At 65.2% G+C, this 11,142-nt stretch overlaps 1 protein-coding gene and 1 long non-coding RNA gene across 3 annotated transcripts in view; both read right to left on the bottom strand.

Annotated features, from left to right (window-relative positions):
- The window catches only part of LOC136793403 (uncharacterized), a 341,429-nt gene that overhangs the window by 260,278 nt on the left and 70,009 nt on the right, over positions 1–11,142 (bottom strand). The window lies entirely within an intron of this gene.
- On the bottom strand, positions 1,376–10,563 carry AKAP17A (A-kinase anchoring protein 17A). Its single transcript, XM_059050673.2, has 5 exons — positions 10,391–10,563; positions 7,993–8,770; positions 7,255–7,403; positions 4,267–4,507; positions 1,376–3,271 (listed from the first exon to the last, which is right to left on the bottom strand). The coding sequence occupies exons 2-5, from the start codon at positions 8,752–8,754 to the stop codon at positions 2,336–2,338; spliced, it is 2,088 nt and encodes a 695-aa protein (XP_058906656.1). The 5' UTR covers positions 8,755–8,770; positions 10,391–10,563; the 3' UTR covers positions 1,376–2,335.

Here is an 11,142-nt window from a genome sequence, read left to right on the forward strand (position 1 = left end):
TTCTTTTTCCCTGACACCCTTGGATGCTGTGTGATCCAGCGATCTAGGAGACAGACACATACACGTAACGGACATCTCTTTCCATCAAATTCCTTTCCTCCCCATTCACCAGCAAACAGACTTCAGGACGAGGAAAATTATCAAGGTACAGAAGGACACTGCAAATGACCAAGCAGCCAGTTCTCCGAGGAGACGTGACAATCCTTAACTTGTACGCAACTAGCAACACAGCGTCAAACACAAAAGGCAGAGAAGCCGACAGGCCTCTGAGGAGAAAAAGATGCATCTGCTGCTACGGTTGGAGATGTCAACGGCACCCCTCTCTCGGGAACTGACAGATCCAGCCGGCGGAGGAGCAGTCGGTAAGGGAGGATCGGCCCGGGCAGCATTTATTACGCCTCCGCCTCCTGCTGCACACAGCTCGGTGGTTTTGGAGGTGGAATATGCATGATCGGTGGAACGGGTTTAGAATTCAGATGCCTGACTCTCGTCCACGGCAACACCTCGCTTGACCTCAGAGATGTCCCCTGATCTGACTCTCCCTCACTTCAGAGAAACCTCCTCTGACCTCACGGAGATCTCCCTTGACTTCAGAGACCTCCCCTACATACACACGCAACGCCACGTGGCCTGCTCCTCATTCCTGTACTTGCTCCTTCAAGATCTCCATGTTTCAGGAGGCCTGTCTCATCCGTCAACATATCCTGGGCACCCACAGGGACACCCAGTCCCCCGACCTTCTCAGAACTGCTGAGGGGGCAAAAACCACTCAATGCCAGGCTGCAGGACTCCTGACACAGCTGCCCGTGTGCCTCTCCGCGAGGCATCTCCAATCACTGGGCATTTGGGCACGTCCTGCACCACACCTCGGCTGGTGACAGACCAGACCGATGCCAGCGCAGAGAAGGAAGTGCAAGTCTGTCGTGCCGACCTCAGGTTTTGACGATGATGTGACTAGGGTGGAAAAGGCATGTAACTGCCCTCCACGTGCTGAGAAGATCTGGGTTTGGCTTAAACACAGACAGACGGAGGGATCACTTGCAGCTCAGGGTCGTGGCAGAGGCACCGACACCTACCTGCTCCCTCAGTTCAAGGTGAAAAGAGAGCCACTGTCTTTAAATCTTTTTTTTTTTTAATGGCACTGTAGCTTTAGAAAGACTGCTTCTGTGAACTTGCTAAACTTTTATGTTCCTGGTAAGCAAATCGAATGAGTCTCAGGACAAGTGTTCTCTAGGGAGCTGTTTTAAGATAGTCACAGCATGTGAAAGGAATCTTTAGAAATCAGCGATTTCAGATATGCCAAATTACGCTGAGGTCAGTAAGGTAGCCCAAAGAACTTCAAAACAAGAAAACACGGAAGTATGAGAAACATTAGTTCATTGGAAAAGGATTTTATTTCACCATAAAAATGCAAACTGGAATAAACACCATCTCTCCTAAGGCGGACGATACAGCTATTTTTAAGTATTTCTGAGCTTCACTCAGAGAAGCCAACGATTATAAAATTTAACATGTTTGCAGCATTAAATCTGAAACGTTCCAAGTAAAAATAATTTAGCAAAACGGTTTCTTAAAAAAACCACACAGGCTAACCTTGACTAGGAACCAAAACTAATTTTAATCAACCTGTTTGTATTTTTACGCTGAACTGCTTGAATGTGTAGAAAAGTGAGTGTCTGGGACCCTCCGTACCACTTCCGCACCTGCCCACACCTAAAAAGATGGAACGTCTGAATTTCCGCGTGCAGAACGTACAGCTTCCCCGCCGGTGACTTAAATGCACCAGGGCCATTTTCCTTTGGCATCCCACCCAAACTCTGCTCCCAATCCGTCAAACTTACAAAAGAGGGAAAAACCCCCAAAACAAAAAAACACCCGCAGGGCGAGGCTTCCTCTTTTCCGTGCCCCGTGGGGCTGTGGCCGCCACACCGGACGGTCCGTCCCCGTGACGCGACAGGCGGCTCCCGTGAAGCGAGTACGAGAGGCGTCTCCGAGCAGGTGCAGGGATTCGGCGCTGCCAGCCTGTGTGCCCGGGGCGGGGCGGTCTGCAGTTCTCACGGCTGGCGGCCTACGTGCTCGTCCTGATTCTGAGAGAGCTACTGACGTTAAAGCTATTGGATCAACAGTTTCGAGGGAAACGAAAGCTCATGGCCGGGGACGATGCCTCTGAACTAGACCCACGGCCACGACGGACAGGAGGCTGGAGGCGCTGCCTGCCTCGCCAGGGGCTCCCTGGGTGCGCTGGGGCGGGGGGGCGGGGGGAGCCGCAAGCAGCAGCGGGACGTGCGCTGCCCGGTCCTGGCCCTCCGGGACGGCTGCCTGGGCCCTCCGTGCATTACCTGTTCCAGGTGCTGCGGTGCCGGCTGGGGGAGCCCGAGCGCGACCTCTCGCTGCGTCGGTGGCGGCTGCGCTTCCTGCCCGAGCTGCCCCTGCGGTCCCGGTCCCGGCTCCTCTCCCGCCGGCCGTGCCGGTCTCTGCTGTGGGACCTCCGCGACCGGCCGCGCTCGCGCTCGCGCTCGGGGCTGGCGCTGCGCCGGCGGGGGCTACCGTCCTGGTGCGAGTGCTTCCTGTGCGGCCGCCGCTCCTTCTGTGGCCTCGCGTCGTCCTGGCTGCCCGCCCGCCGCGGCCGGCTGCGCTCCCGCTTAGGCCTGTCGTCGCTGCCCCGGTCCCTGCTGGCCCGACCGCGGCCCCCGCTGGGCTCACGGTTGCACTTGTCTTGCTCGGAGCGCGCATCCTTCCTGGGCGCGCTCGGGTCGCAGGCGGCGGGCGCGGCCTTGGGCTGCTGGTTGTTGTCGGGGATGCAGGCGAGGACGCCGGGGCACCTCTTCTCGGAGGGGCCGTCGTCGGGGGCGAGCCGGCGAGGATTCTGCCCCTCCTTGCTCGGGGCCTCCTCCGCGGCGCGTCCGTTCACGCTGTGCGCGGGGCCGGCGGGCGGCGGCCGGGGCGGGGCCTCGCGGGGGGCGCCGGGCGCGGGCGGAGCGGCGCCCGCGCAGCCGGCCGACACGGTGTGCAGAATGTCCAGCACCGGCTGCAGCAGGTGCGCGTGCGAGGCGCGCAGGCGCGCGGCGGGGCGGGGCCCGTCGGCCTTCTTGCTGAGCAGGATGCTGAGCAGGCGCTCGCGCAGCTCGCGCTCCCGGCGCTGCAGGCCCAGCGCGCGCTCCTTCTCCGCCTCCACTCGCCGCAGCTCCGCCTCCTGCAGCCGGCGGCGCTCCTCCTGCTGCTGCAGCCGCAGCGTCTCCTCCTGCAGCTCGCGCTCCCGCAGCTTCGCGGCCTGCGAGACAGAGGGGGCCGCGCCTGAGCTGCGCTCGGAGCCCGCACGCACGCTCCGAGGCAGTGCGGCTCTGCACACGCACGGCCGGGTGGGCGGCCGGAGCCCGGCCCGGCCCACCTGACCACGCGCGGGCGTCCTGCCCAGCCGGCAGAGGAGAGCCCTGGCAAAGCTCCTCGCCGCAGCCCCGGGGCGGGCCTTCTGTGCGGGCCGGGCCACCGGCTGGCGGACGGGGCCTGCCGTCGGTGCGAAGGTCGCCGGCCGCGGGGAGCTGAGATTACGGCGCGGAGGCGCGGGGCCGGGCCTGCTCAGGGTCTTCAATATTCACCATGAAACAAGAACACGCTGCCACAGGTCTCAGCGCGCCCGCCACGCTCCTTCCCGCGGACTGATCACAACTGTAACCAGACAACAGGTTAGGGTCGCCCCGCGCCTGACTCCGCGGCCCGCCTGCGCACCCGGTGCGCCCGGCCAGCTCCGTCCACGCCCCCGGCCCGGCTCGCGGCAGTTACCGGCCTGGCCTCCAGCAGGAGCAGCTGGGGGAACCGGGAGGGCCGTCCGCACAGCGCAGCTGAGACCTGTCAGCCCTGCGGCTGCGGACCGAGGGGGCACGGCCCGGCTCCAGGCGCCTGGCTTCCCGGGGCCACGGCGAGCACCGCGCGTCTTCCGGCCTCCGCCCCGGCTGGCCCCAGCCCAGGGCGGCTGACCTCAGCCCAGGGCGGCTGACCTGACGACGACGGGGCCTGAGCAGCACGGCCCCAGTGAGCCCCGCCCCGGGGCTGGGCGGGAGACCCTCGGCGGGCTCTGCCCCCATCCCACCCCGACCCCACCCCACCCCACCCCCATCAGACAGGCCCTTGTGAGGCCTGGACGCGGGGAGGCCGACCCACAGCTCCGCGGGCTCCCTCAGCGCAGGGCCCGGATCTGGAGCGGCGACCCCCGCACCGAGCCCACCCCCGGGCCGGGGTGCCGCGTCCCGCAGGCGCCGCAGGCGGTACCTTGGCGCGGCCCAGCAGCGCGGCGAGGAGCCGGATGGACTGCAGGTTGCGCTGGGCCAGCAGCAGCTTGCGCTCCTCCAGCCGGACCCGCTCCTGCAGCTCCCGCTGGCCCTCCGCCTGCAGCCTCTCCAGCTGCTTCTGGCTGCGGCGGAGCTCGCGGGCCCTTTGCCTCTGCTGGCGCCTGCGCAGCTTCTCCTCCCGCTTCCTCGCGCGCTCCTGCTCCTCCAGCGCCTTCTGCTTCCTGCGAGACACGCGGGGCTCCGTGAGGCCGCGGGGGGCGGGGGCAGCGGCCGCGGGACTCGTCATCGTGGCGCTTCATCCCCGGAGAAAGCTCGGCCGCGTCCGGGGACCCTGAGGAGCGCGGGGCTCAGGGGCTGAGGGCTTCCGGCGTCATCCGAGGAAGAGTCCGGCTGAGTGCGATCCCAGCCCGGAAGCGTGAAGAAAGGGGCGGATGGCCAGGGAGGACGCGTCGGCAGCTGAGTTTTGAACAAGAGGCACCCGGCTGGTGGAGGGGCGACGGCAGACGCACGGGGAAAGCGCCGCGACAGCGGCGCGGGGCGCGGGGAGACCAGGCCCCTCCGCTGGCCGCACGCACCCCGAGCACAGAGCCAGCGTGCCGGACCGGCCCCAGTCCCAGTGGAGGCGGAGACACCCGGCCTGGGCTTTCACACCCCGGGAACCCGCGGGCCCTGAGCGGGAGGGAACCGGCAACGTACACGGCCGCAGGAAAGTTCCGGAAGCAGCGAGCTAAGGGCAAGACCAAACACGAGACACTGTAGTGCATGGCCTTTCATAGGAAGTGGCAGAAACGACAAAGGCCCGGGGACGCAAGCCCGACCCAGTCCGCCCTGGGGTGTCCCCCGATCAAGGGGTCCCGAGAGCACGCACTGCCTGGGGAAACCCTGCGAGGTCACTGCGTACACACTCCCTGGAGACAGCGACTGTTCCATAAATACGCCCGCACCACACCCACTAGCCTAGACCCTAACAACATCCTTTCCTCCTTCGGAAATGAGGATGCCACCGGAAGCAGGGTGGCTCCAGACCCCCAGGGAAGGTCTGAAGACCAACGGATGTGTCCACCCGGCACACCCGCATCTCCCTCGAGCTTTAAAGTTCGCTGAGTTGCCGGTGGGGCCGGCACAGCGGAGAGGCGAGGCCGCTCTGCGCAGGACCGGAACCAGAAGAGAGACCCCTGAGGCCAGGAGGCAGACCGTCTGCAGAAGAGCCGACATCACTCCCAGGGCGCCAGGCCCGGACGAGGAGGCGGGAGGACCCAAGTTCACCCGGACACGGAGGAGGGGGGCGGGCCGGGCAGCGAGGCCGGGCTAACGCGGGGAAGCAGGGCAGCTCGAGGGTGCCGGTGTCCCGGAGGCCACACACACCTGAAGGCCTGCCGCAGCAGGTGTCCGTCAAGAGCTGCGGGTCCTAGCGGCCTCACAGGCCTCAAGTGAGCACCGCTCTCCACCGTGAGGCTCATGGCCCACGACCAGGAGCGTGACCGCTACTGGCCGGCGGCACTCTGTCCCTCACGAACACCAGAGGGCCCAGAGACGCCCGCCCGCGACGGGGCACAGATGCCGCGGCTCCCGGGCCCGGCCCACAGCCCTGCCCGCCAGAGCGCACCCCGGGCGCCTGCCGGGCCCACCGCTCGTCCCAGGCCAGCCCTGCCCCCCAACGCGGCCACAGCCGAGGCGCCGCCCTGGGGCTGCGAAGCCGGGTCCTCACCAGGACGTGTCCTGCTCTCTGTCCTCAGAGGCCACTCTCAGTCCGTTTCCCCACCCGCTTCTCCTGCCATTAAGGTCAAGCAAACTGCCTCTAAGGAGACCTCAGAGCTGCTTTCAGGAAGGCCGGGGGGTAAGCTCTACGCCCCGCAGCTCGGGGGCTTGTGTCACAGTCCCCCTTGGAAGAGGAAGGACAAGGCCCCTTTGCGACAAGGGCGGGTGGGTGGTCCGCACGCCACTCGCGTTTCCCGGTTCTGCCTGAGCGGGCCGTGCTGACGCTGCGGCCCGGTTCAGTGCATGATCCAAACCGCCCCCGCCAAGGGCCGCCTCCTGAGGGCAGCCGCGCAGGGAGCACAGCCTACACTCCCTGGACACACGCGCTCTTCTCTCTCTCTGCACCGACGGCCTCAGTCCGGGCGGGGCTCCTGGGCCCCGACCAACGGCCACACCCTCGGCCACGGCCTCGTCCGCTGCCCAGCCATCCCCGCCTCCCCGCGGGAGCCACGTGGGCCCACTACCCTGGAACTGGGTTCCGGTGCAGACAAAGGAACTGCTACCCGCCAAGACATCTCCGCATCTGTGTTAGTGCTATCGGTGAAGAAGGGAAAACAAAACAGGAACCCGACAGCCGAGGCAAGAGGTAAGTCAATTCAGCCAACAGGCAAACAGACTGGTGAGCAATGAACTGCCCAGGTCACGCACGCCTAAGACTGAACAACACTCTACAAAACACACGACGCCTTGACTGTAACACCCCCCCCACCTCCCCCCCCCCCACACACGCTGGAAAGAAACACCAAGCGCACACAGCAGCCGTGATGGACCAAGAAGAATCTCTCCTTCTTTTCCAAAATCCAGGAAGTATCGTTGGTCAGGTTGCTTTTATAACTCACAAAGCAGAAGATAACAGGGGGAAAGATCGTGCCCCGAGCCTGCCTGTAGACGCGTGAACCTCAGTTACTTTACAGACCTCCAAAATGAGGCTTGTTTGTTAAAACCCGCCAACGTCATCAGTTCTCTACTTCACTTAAAAGCAGCTTCCGCCTGAACGCAAAAACCTGCAAAAGAGCCAAGACTCCGCGCCTGTGTCAGCGGGACCCGCGCATGGCACTCAAGGAGGCTCGGAGTGGACGGCCGCCCAGGGAGCCGGGCAGGGGCCACGCGGGAGGCGGGCGGCGATGTGCGGGGAGGGGTGGGGGAGCACGGACGCGCGCGGGCACGCGGACAGGCAGGCGCCCTCGAGGCCCGGCCCGCCGGCACGCACCTCTCCTCGGCCCTCTGCCTCTCCTCCGCCTCCTTCTCCCGGCGCTTCTGCGCCTCTCGCTGCTGCTCCAGCTCCTGAAGTTTCTGCCGCTCGAGCTGCCGCTTCTTGATGGAGGCGTCGCTCAGGTGTTTGGTGGAATCGAAAGAAACCTTCAGAGGCAGAGCGGGGCAGGTCGGGCGACCGGAGAGCCTCCCTTCCGGTGACAGCCCCGCCCGCGCCAGGCCGGCGCCCCGGACTCGGCACAGGGAAGGAGCTCCCGGGACGCCCTCCCCGCCTGACCGCGGGCCCTGAGCCTCGCAGTCAGCGCTCAGGACCGGACTCCTCCTGAGAGGGGAAGGGGACCACGGACCACAGGGACACCTCGGTACCCGTGTTACCGCGCTGGGTCACCGGAGGCCCGACGCGGCTGCCCCGGTGCCGGCAGGACACGCGCCCCTCTCTCCCCCCCTGCCACAGGGCCCCGAGGCCGGCTGCCGCGCCCGCCCCGCCCAGGCGCCCGAGCCGCCCGGCACGGGCCACGGGGCACGGCCGTACAAGAACCGTCGCCTCGTTTCAAGGGACGTTTAGGGGCCCGGCTGGAGCTCCTTCCACCCTCGGAGCCACGGGCAGACGTTCGGCTCCCTGACGCCTCCCCGAAGACGCAGGTTCTGTGCGAGAAGCGTGGGCGCTGGCCGCGCCGCAGGACGCCGGGACCTTGCCCACGGGGCCCCGCCCGCGCCCCAGGGGCCCCGCCCTCACCTTGACGTTGCAGGCCACGGCCTTGCCGTCCTCGCCCTTATACATGAGCTTCATGCCGCGCAGAGCGCTCATGGCCTGGATGAAGCCCGCGTACTCGCGGTACTGCACGTAGGCCTCGAAGTTCAGGTGGCCCCCAAAGCTGAAGGTGTGGAAGTTGCGGCCCGTCATCTCCTCGCGGTAGGGGTCCAGCATGGGGATGTCCACGTTGCGGATCTCCCCGAAGCGCTCAAACACCCGGACCAGCACCTCCTCGCTGGGCTTCTCGGAGCCCGACTCCTTGAGGGCGAACCACTTGCAGGGCAGCCCCTCCAGGTGGATGGTGTCAGGCCGCTCGCCCGGCAGCGTCTCGTTCATGTCCTTGGCGTCCCGGAAGAAGGAGTCCCAGTCGTGGCGGGTGGGGAAGTCGATCTTGAACTCGGCGGCGCGCACCCTGAGGATGTCGGAGAAGCCGCTGAGCTTGATGGTCTTGCCGTCCAGGCAGGCCAGGAAGGAGCTGACCAGGCTCTTGTTCTCCACCTCGCCCTCGAAGCGGATGAAGTCCATCGTGCTCTTGGAGATGCGCAGCGTGGAGAACTGGTGGTGGTGCACCATGCCCTTCAGGCGCTCCATCACCTCCCAGTTGGAGATGGACTTGCCCGGCTGCTTCAGCTGCGGCAGCGCCACGCTGATGGTCATCTTCGTGATGGGCTTCAGGTACAGGCCGTAGGGAGGGCACAGCTCCACCGCCTCGGACGTGTCGTGCACGATGGTAGCCGCAGCCATAGCCGGGACCTCGGGCCTGAAACACACGCGCGCGCAAGGGGTCAGGGCCGGGCACCGGGGCGAGCCGTCCCAGGCTGGCCGGTGCCGCGGGCCCAGAGCAGGGAGGCAAGTCTGCTCTCTGAACGTCAGGCACACGGGCCTCTACGCAGGGAAAGGCCCTCAGCCCCTGAGACGCTGCTGCTTTTAATGAGATTACACTAAAGCCGGGGAGAAAACGGGCCGACGAAACGTTTGCACACAGTTGGCAGCCCGACTCCTCCAGCAGCGCTGATCTGCGCCCAGTACCCAGAGGCGCCCTCCCGGGCCAGGGCAGTGAGAGCCCAGCTCGGAGGGGTCGGTCGCCGCCCTCAGAGTACACGGGGCAGGCCGGCTCCACCCGCCACCTCCACCAGAGGGTGCAGACACCTCACGGGGGAGGGCAGGGACGGCCCAGGACAGGCATCTGGGAGGGTCTGTGGAGGAGGCGGCAAACACGGAAGAGACAGGAAGGAAGTTTCAGGCTGAAAAAAAACAGCCAAGGACCATCGACTTCCATTTCCCCACTGTGGGCAGAGGTACGCTCTCTGCCCAGATAAAGATAGGGCCTTTCAGAAACCGGGGAAGGGGGGGAAGCCCCTCCTCCCCCAGCTCTTCTCTCCTGGTGGGACCAGTGCCCGCTTCCAGAAAGCCAGTCCGCAGCAGCGCTGGGCCTCACCCACGGACCCCAAGCCCTACAGGTGGCGGCCTCAGCCGGTCTGCCCGCCCACCCGCAAGCTCTCCTACCTCTCCTCAGAGCTCCCTCCCCAGATCCAGGAGGAACCCCCGGGGTGCGGCCTTCCCAGCTGGAAGGAAGAGCCACGTGGCAGGGTCAGGGGCACCGCAGAGGGGCTCTGGCCTAGGCCGAGACCTGTGATTCCCCGCTCCACAGGACCCCAAAGCCCGCAGGGAGGGCCCGAACCAGAGCCCCGGGACACCCTCCCCCCTCCCCCGCCTGCCTGCCGGGAGCCCTAGTACACTCCCAGCTTCCCTGGTCGCCTGGCTTCTCCTGCATCCTAGGCGCGACCCCCAGCCCCTTCGCTGCCCTGATACCCCCAGCTGCCCGCACGCGGTGCCCAGTACCTCCAGCCCCTCCAACTGTCCCCCCCGCCCCCCAGTTCCCGCCTTCCCTGTCCCGGGCCGCTGCCTGTTGTCCCGGTAATCCCTGCCAACCCCATTAACCTCGGACCCCCGCCCCGGCCCTGCCTCCTTACCTCTCTGGCACCGGCCCTGCCCTCCCCCCCCGCACCCCTCCCCCGGTACCAGTGGCCTCCTGGGAACCCCCGTCTCCCCGGCCGCCTTTGGCTCCTCTCCCAGCCCCCGGTGTTCTCGGCCCCAAGATCCCCGCAGATCTCGGCCCCTGCTACCTCGTCACCCCAGGTCCCCCGCCCCCGGCTCCTCACAGAAATCGGCCCTCGATTCCCCGACTCCAGGTCCCCGGGCAGGCCTACGACCCCCGCCCTCCGGCCGCCCGCAGACTCCCGACCTCTGGGTGTCGCCCCCCGGGTCCCCGTTCCCGAGAGCCCCGCAGACCCCAGCCCTCTAATACCATGGCCACTAGGTCCCCGCCCCCAGATCCCCGCCCGTCTCGCGGGCGGAGGCGGCTGCGGACGGCGCTCACCGGCGCGGAGTTCCGCCTGCGTCCCAGGCCGCCGCCGCCCTGGCCCCAGCTCTCCGCGGGCCCCCGACGACCCTGGCAGGCGCGGCCTCCGCGCCCGGCGTCGCGACCGTCCACCGGAGGCACCCCCAACGCGACCCGCCGCCGCCGCCCGCCCCTCTGACGCATCTCCGCTTCCGGCGCCGGGGCCCGCGGAAGCGGCCGCGCGGCGGCTCCCTGTTTCTCCTCCCGGCCCTGGTCCCGCCCTCAGGGGCGGGACTTCCGGAGACGAGCGGGTTGTGCCGGCCGGGGCCTCCCCTCCCCCCCCCGGGCTTTGCACTGCTCATGCGCGAGACCACCCCGCCCCCAGGCCGCTACCTGTGTTCAGGTCCAGGCGGAGGCCACACCTGGGGCAGGAGTGTGAGGCCAACTGTATTAGGACCGGGACCAGGTGTTTGGGCCTAAATTACTATTATAATTCTGCATCGCACATAATATATAATAAAATTTCATTATAAACTATTACCTAATTACATATTGATTATTTTATTTATTATAGGAATTGATTCGTTGCATAACGTTATTATATTATAAGGTAGTTACATCTACATATGTAATACAATGTTAGTGTAAACATATAGTATTTTTACATTTTGAATGTTTTACATTTTATTTTTCTATAATATTTATTTTTTAAAAATATCTGAAAATGACACAAATTACGTATCGATTATTTTTACTTAGTTGACATATACTTTATGTATTTTATCATTTTA

The sequence above is a fragment of the Kogia breviceps genome, chromosome X (assembly GCF_026419965.1).
Source record: "Kogia breviceps isolate mKogBre1 chromosome X, mKogBre1 haplotype 1, whole genome shotgun sequence".
NCBI lineage: Eukaryota > Metazoa > Chordata > Mammalia > Artiodactyla > Physeteridae > Kogia > Kogia breviceps.